General features: G+C 29.9%; 1 protein-coding gene across 16 annotated transcripts in view; it reads right to left on the reverse strand.

Annotated features, from left to right (window-relative positions):
• LOC118189861 (TBC1 domain family member 19) overlaps positions 1-17,815 on the reverse strand; it is a 130,138-nt gene that overhangs the window by 27,599 nt on the left and 84,724 nt on the right. For 12 of the 16 annotated variants that reach the window (XM_085818727.1, XM_085818715.1, XM_085818738.1 and 9 more), the window contains 3 exons: positions 17,575-17,684; positions 11,622-11,713; positions 10,426-10,553 (listed from right to left, as the gene is read on the reverse strand). In XM_085818727.1, coding sequence (XP_085674853.1) covers positions 10,426-10,553; positions 11,622-11,713; positions 17,575-17,684 — 330 coding nt within the window. The remainder of the gene's footprint in view (positions 1-10,425; positions 10,554-11,621; positions 11,714-17,574; positions 17,685-17,815) is intronic. The other 4 variants (XM_085818747.1, XM_085818763.1, XM_085818774.1 and 1 more) reach the window with 3 other exon arrangements.

Genomic DNA, 17,815 nt, shown 5'->3' on the forward strand with positions numbered 1-17,815 from the left:
CTATTCAAATTGATGAGAATGTTGATTTGAAAGGAGGAAGAATGTTATTGTTCTGAGATCTCGTTTAGGGTGAATAAGGCATGTAGGTGTTTAAGGGAAAGAATGTAAACAAAATAACGTTCGCAAAAAGCAACTGAGTGGTCTTTTGTGTGGGAACAGCACCAGTCTATGCACAATGACCATCATAGGAAATATTTTATTTTTAGTGCACCTAAACGCCGCACCCGATGAAAATTTAAGTTTTAAACACGTAAACGCCGCGGCGTTTCTTCCAAAACTTACGGTATATATAAATATATTTATATACGTTTGGTGTGGCCGATTGCCACCAAAATACGAGGTGCACAGTGACATGTTATAGCAGTCCTATATACAAAATTTCAACGTTCTGAGGCTACTCCTTTTTGAGTTATGCGAGATACGTACGTACGTATGCACATATGTTCGTACAGACGCCACGAAAAATTCTCTTCAGAATTCATTTTAAAGCAGTTTTATAATTTTTTTGGAGGAAAAGAGTGTTTTATTCTGTCCTTACGTACAGATATCACGGAAATACATCGTTAAAGTGCATTTGAAAGAGGTCAAAATGGGATATTTTCGTTGAAATATGCTGCCTGAAACTTTTCGCGATTACAATACTTCTTTTTTACTTCGTACAAGGAAGTAAAAACAGACTGCTGATGAGTATCTACAATTTGTAATGATACTTTTTAGTAATTTCCCTCCAAGGTTACAAATTTCATGAAAATCAAAACATCACAAGGGTGTGTAGCTGAAAGGCGTAGTAAAAAACAAAGATGTTTATAATAATTTGCATACAAATATTATTTTTCTGTTTTGCATCATAAAAATAATCTAATAAATAAAAGAAAAAGACCAAGTTATCATAATTTATTTTCAAATTTTATCCCTCTTGGGAAGCTTTAGTATATTTTAGTAGTTCAATATATTACTATTAGTTGAATAAATGCCAGTCTGGAAATTTTAATATTTAGCGATCAAATTTTAATGTTTAGCTGTCTGTTTGAATTTCAAACTGTGACCAACAGAAATTTCTTGCAGATACCAACTTTTAGATTTCAAGCAAAATATGAGTATATATTTGATATTTTTCTTTGCGTTATTTTTAATTGTATGTTTTTACAAATATCTAGTGAAAAGTTTTTAATTTAATTAAAAAATTTTGTTTTGTTAAAAAAATAAATCCCGTCCTTTTTTTTCTGCCCATCAACTACTTTGAAATTGTGCACTGGCTCATATGCAATGTAATATTGAGACCACTGCAGTAAAGTAACATTTATGTAATATGTTTTCTTGTGTTGTAGCAAAGTGCCATGAAAGCCATGGAAATGGAAAAGATAGTGATATTGTATTTCATATTTTTCCAAGGGACAATTTGCTTTTGGGCCAAAAAAAAAATATTTGAGTAAAAGACAAGATTTTATTAATGTGAAAAAATGCAAGAATTTGCAGTGAACATTTTCTATGCAGTGATTGTGAAGCTGACAAAAAAAAAAAAAAAAAAAAAAATGCTTGGATTACCACAAAAGAAACTGAAAATTCAATCCTGTGCCCAGAAAAAAAAAAATGCAGAGTACTTTTGAAAAACTATATAAATTAAATTTTAAGAAAATTCATTTTGAGGTTGAGTAAGTACAAAGTAGCAAGCATATTGTAAAATGTATCACAAAACATTTACAAGCAATTAAGCTAAGAATTATAAATAGAATTATAAATAGAGGGAGAAGTAAACTGATAAAATCAAAAAGGAACTATTTGAAGAAAAATTTCTTAAGATAATAAACATCTAAAAGGCATCTAACTAACAGTGTTACACACTTGCCAAAATAGATATATGCCATGTGCATGTCTGGGCTGCCACATAACTATTTTGGAAACATATTGCTTTTTTTCATGAACACTTTTTTGCGACCTTATGATGGAGGTGTAGATAATCAGAAAGTACTAAATATTTTAATGAAGTACTCAATATCACTCACATAACAGACAGAACTGTTAACATCCATTATAATGAACTATGTATCACCTTCTACTAGAAGATGTTAAAATTACAATCAGGAAGTTTAGATCTATTAAAACTTTAGGTCCCAACCAAATTATAGCAGAATATTTAAAAATGGAGATGATATACTATAAACAAAAACTATATCTGAATGTATAAGGTACTTCTATATTAAGTGCAGTTTGAGCACCATAGTATCAGTGGTGTAGCAAGCATAACTGGATAACTGGCGCAAGGGACAAAATACCTTTTTGTCGCCCCCCTAAAGAAAAACTTACAGTAATATAATGTATAGAATATATACGTAATAAGAAAATAATGCAATAATAATAAAATGCTGAATTTGCCATAAAATACTCTAAAATACATTAAGAATAGTCACCACCTAACTACGGAACGGGATGTAATGGAAATGTATCTGTGTCAGTGGAAAAATCAGACATAGGATGATCTAGAATTAGTTAAAAAAGTATTATTTATTTTACATATTTTTATAATTGCTTTTAAAAAAGTAAAATTTTTAAATAATTAAAATTTTAATATATATTATAGATAAGTAGATATATTTATTAATAATAATATAATACATTAATAAAATTAATTACTATGTATACATTTTTCTTGCCTTGGATGAAGCAAATTTATAAATTACTTCATCAAAGTCGATCCCTTCAAATTTTTCTCTTTCCGCATTTAAAAATGCTAGATGACTTAAAGTATCTTGTCCCACCGTTGATTGTAAATATGTCAAAATGTTTTTTAATTTACTGAACGAACGTTCATTTGATAATGAAATAGTAAGGAGTATTTGAAGTGCGACTCTTAGGTTTGGCAAAACATTTTCTCTATAGATCTGTAATGGAGATTTAGGTTCCGTTTCTTTTCCACTGTGGAGTAACATCTTGCAGTCACAGTCACTGCTCAAAACAATTTGGGGATATTGTGGGTTTGGTATGAAATAACGATATAATCGACAACCTTTTTAATAAAAGGAAATAGAAGAGATTATAAAGGAAAATTATAACTTTTACAAAGTTGGGAATAGGCAAATTTAGTCTCTGTGATGTCGAAAAGTACGCGTTTTAGATAAGGAGTACGGAGCAACCTGCAGCATTCCTTTTGTAGTAGGAGATTACAAACAATTGACAGACGTTGAACGCTTTGTAGCAGTGAATATACGATGTCTCAACAAGGTGACTTAGTCGAATCGGTAGCCAGGAAGGTCATCAGCCGTTTACAGGAGAGTCAAACGCAATCCATTGTAGCGGAAGCGTTAGGAGTTTCCCAAAATGACATTTCCAGAGTATGGAATCGGTTTCTGGAAACTGGATATGTTTTAAAATGGATATGGACAAGGTCGTGTTATCATGTTAAAATAAAAAGTGGGAGCTAGATGTGCATTTCATTTAAAAATATAAAAATATATCTCTGTTTTAGATAAATAAAGTGGTCAGAAAGAACGTTTTGTATGCGGAGATATTTGGTTGATGTACTGCAAAAATTTTATTACACCTTTTATCAGACAAATCAAGAAAATAAATAATTAATTATATTATAATAATTATTAATTTTAAATATATTTTCCAGAAATTGATCAAAATATAAACACATTTTCCGGAAAATCTTGTTTGGAGACCATTTGGCACCACTTGTGCATCATACATCCCCTTGACCCCCCTCGCTACGCCACTGCATATATTCAATCTATAAAAAAGAAGACTTAGTCTTAAAATGTTCAAATTACCATGAAATTCAAACTGATGGTCCTTGAAGTAATTTTATGCTGCCTGAAAATACATTTTCCATAAATTAATTAGCATATTATGACAAGAATCTGAAGAAATAGTTTAAGATTTTAATGGTCTGGAGTCCAGTTTTACATTATATTCATTACCAAAAACAAATGTAACTCTTTGGAAAATCCAAAAATAGAGCTAATTAATTTACACTGTGTATAAATCTTGTTCAAAGATTTTAAGATAGAAATTTGATTAACTTTTATTAGTGCTTGTCAAAAGATAAATATCTTCTTATGTTACAAATTTTTGCAAAACTCACTTTGTTTTTGAGTAAATTTATACAAGAAAAGTTTTTTAGTTGAAAATTAATAAGTCTACAAAAAAAAAAAAAAAAAAAAAAAACTGATGTGTACACCACATGACTTCCTTGTACGAAATATTAAATTATACGCATTTTTTCTTGCATTTCATTTAAACTTATTAGATTGAATTAAACCTACTTCGCCGACACCGCATAAACCACAAAAGAATAAATGCATTCTTTAAAATTCACTCTAGTATTTGTTTACCATAGCGGCACTCTGGTGCTAGATTCGCGTCACAGTATTATATTTCATTCATATTATAACTCAGAATGCACAAAATTTATATCATTTAAAGAATTATCTAATCGTTGCCACATGTTCTATTCAAATACTGTAATAAAGCTAGAGCGTATAAAAGAAATTAAGCAAACAAAACAAAAAAGAAACAGTTTTTCACAGATGATTGAGTATTTCTCATTCAATTAATTCAGTTTTCACTTCACGATAAGACAAAAATACATAAAAACTCAAAATATCTGTATTAAAAATTACGAAGTAAATCTTAAACGCTTATTTCCTCGAAAACATTCCAGAAAGGATCCGGTTAAGAACAACATAATTCAATCGTTTCTAAAGCAAAAAATGCACAATTTACAAACATATAAGAGTAAAGAAACTGAGATCACTGAGCCGGGTAACAGAGTGGATATACCGTAATTTCCGGAAGAAAGTGCCGCATCACCGTAAACGCCGCACTTGAGAAAAATAGCGGGAAAAAAATTAAAATTACACAGAAACGCCACAATAGATTAAATTGCGCGTGACATCGTCGTGGGCCGTATAGATGCAAAAACTCAACCTAAGTCCTGATATATGACATACCAGTTAAGAAAAATGCATGAAATGAAACCATAACTCAAAAATAAATTAAAGGTAAGAAATGTATAGCTTCTGTGCCGTTTAGAGGCATTTTCAAAAATTTTCCATTCCCTTCTTACTTAAAAACTATTCTACAAGTACTTGTACCTAAACTGATGGGATCTGTATTTGACAGAATGCCAAGAAAAATCTATTCATGCTGAAGGGAAAATACGTCAGAGTTTGTTATTGCGAGACAGGTGGAGTCGTTTCCGCCTTTGAAAAAAATTGCAGAAAAGGCAGGGGTGGGGAGAGGATGGGTCCTGGAAGATTCATGGCAGAGGAGAGAGACTATTCAAATTGATGAGAATGTTGATTTGAAAGGAGGAAGAATGTTATTGTTCTGAGATCTCGTTTAGGGTGAATAAGGCATGTAGGTGTTTAAGGGAAAGAATGTAAACAAAATAACGTTCGCAAAAAGCAACTGAGTGGTCTTTTGTGTGGGAACAGCACCAGTCTATGCACAATGACCATCATAGGAAATATTTTATTTTTAGTGCACCTAAACGCCGCACCCGATGAAAATTTAAGTTTTAAACACGTAAACGCCGCGGCGTTTCTTCCAAAACTTACGGTATATATAAATATATTTATATACGTTTGGTGTGGCCGATTGCCACCAAAATACGAGGTGCACAGTGACATGTTATAGCAGTCCTATATACAAAATTTCAACGTTCTGAGGCTACTCCTTTTTGAGTTATGCGAGATACGTACGTACGTATGCACATATGTTCGTACAGACGCCACGAAAAATTCTCTTCAGAATTCATTTTAAAGCAGTTTTATAATTTTTTTGGAGGAAAAGAGTGTTTTATTCTGTCCTTACGTACAGATATCACGGAAATACATCGTTAAAGTGCATTTGAAAGAGGTCAAAATGGGATATTTTCGTTGAAATATGCTGCCTGAAACTTTTCGCGATTACAATACTTCTTTTTTACTTCGTACAAGGAAGTAAAAACAGACTGCTGATGAGTATCTACAATTTGTAATGATACTTTTTAGTAATTTCCCTCCAAGGTTACAAATTTCATGAAAATCAAAACATCACAAGGGTGTGTAGCTGAAAGGCGTAGTAAAAAACAAAGATGTTTATAATAATTTGCATACAAATATTATTTTTCTGTTTTGCATCATAAAAATAATCTAATAAATAAAAGAAAAAGACCAAGTTATCATAATTTATTTTCAAATTTTATCCCTCTTGGGAAGCTTTAGTATATTTTAGTAGTTCAATATATTACTATTAGTTGAATAAATGCCAGTCTGGAAATTTTAATATTTAGCGATCAAATTTTAATGTTTAGCTGTCTGTTTGAATTTCAAACTGTGACCAACAGAAATTTCTTGCAGATACCAACTTTTAGATTTCAAGCAAAATATGAGTATATATTTGATATTTTTCTTTGCGTTATTTTTAATTGTATGTTTTTACAAATATCTAGTGAAAAGTTTTTAATTTAATTAAAAAATTTTGTTTTGTTAAAAAAATAAATCCCGTCCTTTTTTTTCTGCCCATCAACTACTTTGAAATTGTGCACTGGCTCATATGCAATGTAATATTGAGACCACTGCAGTAAAGTAACATTTATGTAATATGTTTTCTTGTGTTGTAGCAAAGTGCCATGAAAGCCATGGAAATGGAAAAGATAGTGATATTGTATTTCATATTTTTCCAAGGGACAATTTGCTTTTGGGCCAAAAAAAAAATATTTGAGTAAAAGACAAGATTTTATTAATGTGAAAAAATGCAAGAATTTGCAGTGAACATTTTCTATGCAGTGATTGTGAAGCTGACAAAAAAAAAAAAAAAAAAAAATGCTTGGATTACCACAAAAGAAACTGAAAATTCAATCCTGTGCCCAGAAAAAAAAAAATGCAGAGTACTTTTGAAAAACTATATAAATTAAATTTTAAGAAAATTCATTTTGAGGTTGAGTAAGTACAAAGTAGCAAGCATATTGTAAAATGTATCACAAAACATTTACAAGCAATTAAGCTAAGAATTATAAATAGAATTATAAATAGAGGGAGAAGTAAACTGATAAAATCAAAAAGGAACTATTTGAAGAAAAATTTCTTAAGATAATAAACATCTAAAAGGCATCTAACTAACAGTGTTACACACTTGCCAAAATAGATATATGCCATGTGCATGTCTGGGCTGCCACATAACTATTTTGGAAACATATTGCTTTTTTTCATGAACACTTTTTTGCGACCTTATGATGGAGGTGTAGATAATCAGAAAGTACTAAATATTTTAATGAAGTACTCAATATCACTCACATAACAGACAGAACTGTTAACATCCATTATAATGAACTATGTATCACCTTCTACTAGAAGATGTTAAAATTACAATCAGGAAGTTTAGATCTATTAAAACTTTAGGTCCCAACCAAATTATAGCAGAATATTTAAAAATGGAGATGATATACTATAAACAAAAACTATATCTGAATGTATAAGGTACTTCTATATTAAGTGCAGTTTGAGCACCATAGTATCAGTGGTGTAGCAAGCATAACTGGATAACTGGCGCAAGGGACAAAATACCTTTTTGTCGCCCCCCTAAAGAAAAACTTACAGTAATATAATGTATAGAATATATACGTAATAAGAAAATAATGCAATAATAATAAAATGCTGAATTTGCCATAAAATACTCTAAAATACATTAAGAATAGTCACCACCTAACTACGGAACGGGATGTAATGGAAATGTATCTGTGTCAGTGGAAAAATCAGACATAGGATGATCTAGAATTAGTTAAAAAAGTATTATTTATTTTACATATTTTTATAATTGCTTTTAAAAAAGTAAAATTTTTAAATAATTAAAATTTTAATATATATTATAGATAAGTAGATATATTTATTAATAATAATATAATACATTAATAAAATTAATTACTATGTATACATTTTTCTTGCCTTGGATGAAGCAAATTTATAAATTACTTCATCAAAGTCGATCCCTTCAAATTTTTCTCTTTCCGCATTTAAAAATGCTAGATGACTTAAAGTATCTTGTCCCACCGTTGATTGTAAATATGTCAAAATGTTTTTTAATTTACTGAACGAACGTTCATTTGATAATGAAATAGTAAGGAGTATTTGAAGTGCGACTCTTAGGTTTGGCAAAACATTTTCTCTATAGATCTGTAATGGAGATTTAGGTTCCGTTTCTTTTCCACTGTGGAGTAACATCTTGCAGTCACAGTCACTGCTCAAAACAATTTGGGGATATTGTGGGTTTGGTATGAAATAACGATATAATCGACAACCTTTTTAATAAAAGGAAATAGAAGAGATTATAAAGGAAAATTATAACTTTTACAAAGTTGGGAATAGGCAAATTTAGTCTCTGTGATGTCGAAAAGTACGCGTTTTAGATAAGGAGTACGGAGCAACCTGCAGCATTCCTTTTGTAGTAGGAGATTACAAACAATTGACAGACGTTGAACGCTTTGTAGCAGTGAATATACGATGTCTCAACAAGGTGACTTAGTCGAATCGGTAGCCAGGAAGGTCATCAGCCGTTTACAGGAGAGTCAAACGCAATCCATTGTAGCGGAAGCGTTAGGAGTTTCCCAAAATGACATTTCCAGAGTATGGAATCGGTTTCTGGAAACTGGATATGTTTTAAAATGGATATGGACAAGGTCGTGTTATCATGTTAAAATAAAAAGTGGGAGCTAGATGTGCATTTCATTTAAAAATATAAAAATATATCTCTGTTTTAGATAAATAAAGTGGTCAGAAAGAACGTTTTGTATGCGGAGATATTTGGTTGATGTACTGCAAAAATTTTATTACACCTTTTATCAGACAAATCAAGAAAATAAATAATTAATTATATTATAATAATTATTAATTTTAAATATATTTTCCAGAAATTGATCAAAATATAAACACATTTTCCGGAAAATCTTGTTTGGAGACCATTTGGCACCACTTGTGCATCATACATCCCCTTGACCCCCCTCGCTACGCCACTGCATATATTCAATCTATAAAAAAGAAGACTTAGTCTTAAAATGTTCAAATTACCATGAAATCTGTTTGTTAAATACAATATAATCTTTTAAAGTACACTTAATCAATTATCTTTCACTGTAAATTATCTAGGAAGAGAATATCAATGTAGCTTTAGAAAAGGGAAATCTACATGATAACAAACCCTTAATTTATACTAAATGTTGTATAAGGTATTTCTCCCGACTTCTTAGCATGCCTTCGTGGTGTAATGGGCAGCACACTCAGCTCATATTCGAGAGGTCAGAAGTTCAAGTCTCGAAGAAGGCACTGCTAATTTTTCATCACTCCTACTTCAAAAAATCCTACAGCGGCACTTGAACTAAAAAAGGTGTTGGATGATGATTCTCCAACACCAGGATTTGGTGAATGAGTCCCCTAATCTTCATTCGCCCTTAAAAATGAAGAGTATATAAAGTATTTCTACCGCCTTCTCAGCATGCCTTCATGGTGTAATAGTCAGCACACTTAGCGCATATATAAAAGGTCCAAGGTTAAAGTCTCGGGGAGGGCATTGCTCATTTTTCATGACTCCTGCTTTTTTTTTAAAAAAAAAAAAAAAAAAAAAAAAAGGTGCATTTTTTTATGTGCATTTGTTGAATTTAAAATATTATTTATGTGGAATTTAAGCGCATTTGTTGAATTTAAAATATTATATGCCACTGTGAGCTGAGATATGCTTCCAGCAGCTCTGTGTGATTTGGAAATTTCAGAAAACTCATTAGTTTATAAAATTAACATTAAATCACAATTTCTCTTTGTAAAATTATCTGGAAATCTAACAATATTTCTAAGTTAAAAATGATGTTGAATAATACTGAGTTAAAACTGATGTTCAAATAATGTTTGGCTTTAGAGTGGATGATTAGATCATTCATTTTACAAAAATTAAGATTATGCCATTAATACTAGAGGAAATATTTTCACAAAAAATGACTCAAATTATTACCTCATAATTCCATGAAACAAAGGGAGCATTAACAGAGCTTTTTTCTGCTTTGGCAAGCAATATGTAATACAATTAAATATCAATGAAAAGGAAAGCAAATACATGCTAATTTTTACAAAAGAAACAGTAAACCTACATTACCTTGAATTAGAGAATAGTAAATCAATACTTCTGTGTATACAAATTATTTTACATTTAAATATGCCTATTAAATATTTTTTTGTGCTAAAAGAATGAAAGGAGTTAAAATAACTAAAAATATCTGTATCAGAACAAGATAAATTAATAACACCTTTGGATATTACAAAATAATTTATAAATACATGCCACACTGAAAAATATACAGATGCATTATATGCATATCAATATATAATGCATTCTGTGCATCGTGAATTCTTCCTCCTCCCTTAGTGCAAATTTGGTTTTGATATGTTGAGAACTTACCAACAAATATTTCAGTAGAATCATAAGCTAACATACAATCCCAAAGTTGTAAGATCTGGTCTGTAGCAAGGCATCCTGAAAATCCTTTTATGATCCATTTGATAGCTATCTTTAACCTAGGGGTAAAACTAAAGCATAATCATTGGCTAAAATTTACAAAAAAAAAAGTAAATTTTGAATTATATTTTTATAAATATTAAAAAAAAAATTGTTTGCAGAATAAAAATATAATAGCTTTAGCTTTTGATTCATTTTTAATGCCCTATTATGCATTTACAAAAAATCAGAAATTTGTATAAATCAAATAAAATAAGGAAATATTTAGGTTACATATGCATCAAAGTAAAACTATGGAACATCCTTAAGCAAACGTTAACTATTCAAGGTTATGGATGTAAAAATCTGATTGGTTTCCCAATTTTGTACACATGAAAATATCTACCAGGTCATGATGGATCCAGTTTTGAGATGGTTGTATATTGGAAGAGGAGGAATTAAGGTGCAAAATGAGAAGGTCATTTTGGAATTATAATCATAAATAAACCACTTATTCATGTCATTTTGGGGAACTTAATGTTTTCAGTGCCAAACCTGTAATGCTTAGAGGGTTAATAAGAATTCAATTTTGTTTCATTATAATGGCATTACCTATGTTAAAGTAACAAAAGTTATAAGATATTGATATATATTATATCAGGAATAGAACAGAAAAGCAAGTTGTGGATAATTTGAGCTACTAAAGATTAAATGCTATAATCCCGATGTCTGTTAAAAAATAGAACTAATCTGTAAAAAAAAAAAAAAAAAAAAAAAAAAAAAAAAAACTTCCCACTGTTTCCCTTGTGTTCCATAAGTTTACATCTAAATATTAGTATTTTAACTTGTTACAATAATAATTTTATATTGATTTTAAGAAGTCATTGGACTGAAAACTCTGCTACTTGAAAAGATTGCATTTGAAAATAGCAGAGTTTCTTCTCAAATGCAATAATTCTGGAACTACACATAGGTAACAGTGAAAATATAATTATGAGATATGCCAATGGACACTTGGTCAAATGTATGAAAACTGCATTTGACACAACATTATGTAAAAAAAAAAAAAAACTAAAAATTTGATATATTTGTTTCTGGGACTTGTATATCAATGGGCTTGAAAAGGTTAACATCCAAAATAAGAGTCAAAGTGAACCTACGGATATATATCATGAACTGAAAAATGATAAGCTAACTGGGGCTCCACTTCATCTAGAAGAGTCTCAAATGATAAAGCCAAAGATAAAACACCCTAAAGGGAAAATTAAACAAATATAGTATTAAACATCAACATTTTGTATGGTATTTACAGTTAATAATATATATAACACATTGATTAAAGAATATTTAAAATCTTATGCATTTTCTTCAAATGTGAATTACAAAACTTAGTTATATATCTTCTATCCTAAAATGGAATGAATTAATCAAAGTAGTACTCTTATTTTGCTGTTGGGATTATGTTTTGTTGGGAAATATGTATAGCAGCAGCATTAAAAACTTCTACATGTTAGATGCTATATAAGATAATTTAAGAAAGAATTTCATACTTTATATATCTATGATATATAAAACATGAAACTGAGTGAAAAATTATAAGTCAACTGAAATGACCACTGTTGAGTTAAAAGTTGACCACAACAAAATACGAGATTATATAGAACAAAATTCTTTTTTAATTTAAGTTATATTTAAATTACTTTTTGATCAAAACTACCCAACTAACATTTTGGAAAATGGATTAATGAACACACATAGAATTCAAAATTCATAAATGGTGTCAAGTAACTTCATTTATGATTTAAAAACTAAAACTGAGAAATTATGTTTCCAAAGAGAATTTTCTGCTCATTCTCCTATACATTTTGTAAAAAGCAACATATTTAAATCTTAAAAAAGAAAACATATTGCTACATATACAGCAGAAGAAAATAATAATAAAGTAAATCAAATATTCTGAGTTTATCTACCAGCTACAGCAAAAATTAAATTCTATATAGCTATTGAAGAACTTGGTTGGTAATATCACATGCATTACTTATTCTTAAATAGATACGCAGGTCATTTATTACATCAATACAAATTTACACTGTTTAAAACTCTTTTGAAACAAAGGGAGCATTAACAGAGCATTAATTTTATTTTGCATTAAATACTTGTATTATAAATAAAACATATAGAAGTTATTCAAATACCCATTTTAAAATAAATTAGTGTTAAACAACCTGAATATAATTAATTCATACCATCTCACTAGTCCATTCATACCATCTCACTTGCATTAACATTCATAGAACACATACACATGTACCCCCCCCCCCAAAAAAAAAAAAAAAAAAAAAAGGAGGTTGGTCTCAAAATGAAAAATAAAATTTTTCTGTAGCAAGAAAGCCATCAATTAACCAACTGACAGAATTGTGTACTTACAATTAGTTATAGTTGAGGTAATCTCAGGTATGATATCCATGGTTAATTTGAGGGCAGTGTGTATGTGTAGGGGGGGATAATCTATACTATAGAATTAGGCAAATCAAAAACCTTCTATTTGGAACATATTTTGACCAAACAGAAGGTTGTTGATCAAAATCGCAATAACAACCTTGTATTTAGCATACATATATTAAAACACTCAATCAATTTTGAGGGCAGCTAAAGGTCCCTCCTCATCAAGAGAACAAAATTACTAGAAAGGGGAAAAAAGAAGAAAAAACATTGACAAAGAAGTCTCAGAAACATGCGGTACTATCAGCACTGCACGTGGTCGTAACCAGATTTTGAATCAGAGTTACACTGGCCGCCTACTTTTACAGAGCCAGGCTATCTGATCAAATATATAACACATAGACTAAAATGCAAAAAAATCAGCAAAGTCAAAAAATAGGGAACGAGGGGCTACTGCACCTTCACGCACCAAGTCTGAACTTCGAATCAAATTCATTGTTTGTTTATGACTTTTGATTTTTTTTTTTTTTTCGTTTTGGTCTATGTGTTATATGTTTGATCAGATAGCCTGGCTCAGTAAAAGTAGGCAGCCAGTGTAACTCTGATTCAAAATCCGGTTACGACCAAGTGCAGTGTTGATAGTACCACGTGTTTCTGAGACTCCTTTCCCAATACTTTATTTTTTTCCCCCCTTTCTAGTAATTTCGTTCTCCTGATGAGGAGGGACCTTTAGCTGCACTCGAAATCGATCGAGTGTTTTAATATATGTACGCTAAATACAAAGTTGTTATTACGATTTTGATTGTCACACTGGCGTGTTTCTCTTCTATTCTAGAGGGTTGTTGCTTAGCCTAATTTTCTGTTTTATTTCAATGTGTTTCTATTCTCTCTTAAACCATACTATGCTAAAACAAGGAATATTATTTAGACTACTAAGAATTTACCCATATTCTCAAACAGTAACAGGAAGAATCAATTTATTTGGTTAAGTAAAGTACTCAAACATGAATAGAGAATAAGCATTATTAAAAATAATGGAATTAGGAAACAAAATTTTATGGCAGGCACTAAAGCTTATTGCATAAATTAAATTATTTATTAGGAGTTCATATACGTAAATTGAATTCTTTTTCAAATATATACTTCAAATTACACTAAAGCATAAGTTATAATAGTAATTATATTAAACTAAAGCATAAGTTTAACATTATTTAATTATTTAACATTATTAACTTCATTAAGTTTCTAAATTCTAATAAAAGTAAATTAAGGTAAAATTCTTTCTGAAGAAATTTTTTTGGTCTTCCTTCCAATACAGAAAATTCAGTTACTTATTACGATAAAAAAATGCTTAATATAAAATTTCACTGGTTCACAGAATCTCTCTCATAAATTACCCATTTACAATGAGTAATAATGAAACTTTATACAAAGTAAAATTATACAATCTGTACAAATTATATATATATATACATGTATAATTAAAATAATTGTTAACTTGATTTTGATATAGAGTTCACTTAAAAAATTTCATCTGATTGAATCAAAAGCATTAGAAAATGCATTTTGCATTTATAAAATAAAACTTAAAATACTAAATTTAATAAACATTAGTAAATACAGAAGTTTTTACATATAGTAAAATTTTAAAAACTTTAAAAAGATAATGTACACATTTCAGTTTAAATAAATTATAAATAGAATAGGATTATTATAAATTTAGATTATTTATAAATAGAATAGGTTAATAAATTTTGAGAAGTCATGGAACTAGATGTACTAACTAGTTCTCTTTACTTCTAATATCTTTTAAATGTTCGTTAACACAAGGAATTTCATTTAAAGGAAGCCTCTGAATTGGCATACACAATCATCACTATATGCTGGTTGGGAATAGCTTAACAACACAAAATAATATAACAGTGGCAATATATAACCTTGACAGATGTCCAGCATATGCTACTAATACATCCTACAGCACAAATTAATGTAATGGTTGGCAATACTTACAAAGATGCCCAATATATTATATCACAATAATTGATTGACAATCCATGTTTTCAAACGTATCGATGAATCAAATAAAAATAATGCCATAAATTGCAAGCACTGTTTTTTTTTTTTTTTTTTTTTTTTTTTTTAATTGCTGGATTTTTGTGTCATTTACAAATTTTTTTGTCATTTGTACAAATCATGAACCTGCTCTATAAGAAATAGTCTGGAGACTTAACTGAACTTCAAGGAAATGGGTTACAAGTGCCATACATTTTTAAAAGTATCATAAAACATACCTTTTTTGGAAAAAAAAAGTTACGTAAAGAGGTGAATATTAAAACATTACTCTTATAAATTTTAATTAGTTGGAATAGGACTGAGATACAATACAGTTAATTTCAGTACGATGGGCAACCTGCCACAATTTCAAGAGATTTATGATGACTGCTGCAACCAGCTTCTTCACAGATTAACTATAACAAAAGAAATACAGCCACAAAGATCTTCAAATTTTAGAACAATACAGTGAAACCTTGATTAAAGAACTTAATTCATTTCTTGAAGGCAGTTCATCAATCGAAATGTTCATAAACAAAAACAATTTTGCCATAAGAATTAATGTAAAATGGATTAATTTGTTCTAGGAACAAAAATGATTGTTTGTTTAAAGCTTACAACACTACTTTGTGCACAAGTGCATTTCACAAAATCTATGCAAATACATACATAGTGTGTGATGGCATAAGGTATAAAATATCACAGAAAATTACTATCTTTAATCTAGCCTTTTAATTCTTGATTTTAATTTGACTTGCCCTTTTAATTGCATCACTTAAAAACTCATCATTATGTTATCTGCAATGTGATTACTCTAGTCCAATCACCATTGAAACTTAAAAAAAGGATGTCAACTTTTTATAAATACCCCTTTGTAGAAAAGAACAATCATTTTTCTACTGTCTCTCAACCTGCTAATGTGTGTCTCTTTGCTTTGCTGCATTGTTTGTCTCAAAATGTGATAAGATGTATACAAAATGTGGGGTGTTTTTTGCACCCATAGTGTAAACCAAGAGTTTACCTCTAACCAAGAATATAGGGCAATCATAATTAAACTTCGCCTATTCAGAGCTCTTTAGATGTAAATAAAATGTGGACTGATTTGAAAATTTGTACAAAGACAATTAAGAAAATATGCTAAAAGATTTTTAAAAAAGTTTTGCTAGGTAACGTATTATATACAAATGCAAACTAGAGACTTCAATGAAAGCATTGTGTATTTTATAAAGGCTGTTTAGTGAAGTAAAGCATTTCGTTCAGTGTGGCCCCCCTCTCATTAAGGTATAAAATGTGCAGGCAATATGTTCAACAGTTGGCTGTAGCTGATCAGAGTGATCTTTTCCCCATATAACGTTATATGGTCCTTCAGTTCAGCCAAAGTCGCAAGATTCCACCAATAAACCACACTCCTTAAATGGTCCTATAACGAAAACTCACACACAGTAAGATCAGAACAAGGGCAGGCCAAGAAGTGGGTAATAAACACATAATCATCCTGCCATTGGTAAAATGTTGCCACAAAAAACTCTGCATACAGAGTCCATTATATTTAGAGGCACTATCCTGCATAAAAGTGGTAGATACAATGCATTGTCGCTGCTGAAGTTGAGGTACGAAGAAACTGTTCAGCATGTCACAATACGTCTTTAACTACTCTAGAAACTTCTCAAATCTTTATCATTTAATTTCTAGCCAACGGTTTATGTCTATAGACATAATTTCATACATAACAAAAAAGTCATAAGTGTTAAAATCTCTCTCCAACCTAATCTCGGCATAATTTCTTTTAAGTCGTATTCATCGCCTTTCAGAATATTTGCTACAAAGCCTTTGTTAATGTGAGTTAAGCTATGGAAAATAATAAAATGATTTTTCTAGAAAGTGTTCAGTATTAATTATGCAGCATAGTTTACTTAAAAACACATTTGAAAATCATACATTGCTGACTTGAGTGTTTGTAACTTGAGATACTGGTCATCATCCATGGCATTTTTATTTGCTAATGAACAAAATTGTTCATGAACTGAGGTATTTGGGATCCAAGGTTCCACTGTACATTTGTGCTGCAACTTAAAGAGAATATCATGACTATACTTGAAAATGCCACCCTCACTCAACTCGCTTTGTTAACAAATATGGTCCAATAGGTTTCCAAGCGCTTTAATATAAATCTATACACAAAGTAAAATTAAAAAAAAAAAAAAACTATATGGTAATCAATTTAGCACTATTGTGATACAATATGCTTGATATCTCTTACTGCCTCAGTTCCATTTGGTTCGTTAACATATAGCTATTTCAAAGTCAGTTATTTTATGAATGTGAAAAATAATTTTCTTGTATACAACACTGTTTATTTCTAGATGTTATATCACACCTTTATATAAACCAAGAATTTTTCAGTATATATATATATATAAAACTAATAGAAAAAAGTATGTACAATGCAGTAAACAGTAAAAGCAAAGCACATAATAGTTTAAAGGATGATATAATTTAATGCAATTAGTTACAACACATATTTCTAACATGCAAATGTTTTAAAAGTAACAGTAAATACTTCAAAAGTTCACAAGCTTGAAAGGATAAATCTGAATTATAGATGAAAAGAAAGTAAACCTGGGGATGAGAAGACAGGTTATGCAGTCGAAAGAAATATCGAACATAAAGCTCTCGAAATACATGGTAAAGTGTTATTGGATCTTCATAAATATAGCACAAAGGAGCAACTAGGGGAAAAATAATGAAAAAAGTTATGACAAAGCATATACAAAAAGGTAAGCATAAGCAGTTACATCAAAATCAGTGTTGCCATTCTTATTAATTGACTTAAATCCGTATTTTATTTTTGAAGGGAAGG

The sequence above is a fragment of the Stegodyphus dumicola genome, chromosome 1 (genome assembly GCF_044657685.1).
Source record: "Stegodyphus dumicola isolate Sdum_Otavi_A_Nest chromosome 1, ASM4465768v1".
NCBI classification, from domain to species: domain Eukaryota; kingdom Metazoa; phylum Arthropoda; class Arachnida; order Araneae; family Eresidae; genus Stegodyphus; species Stegodyphus dumicola.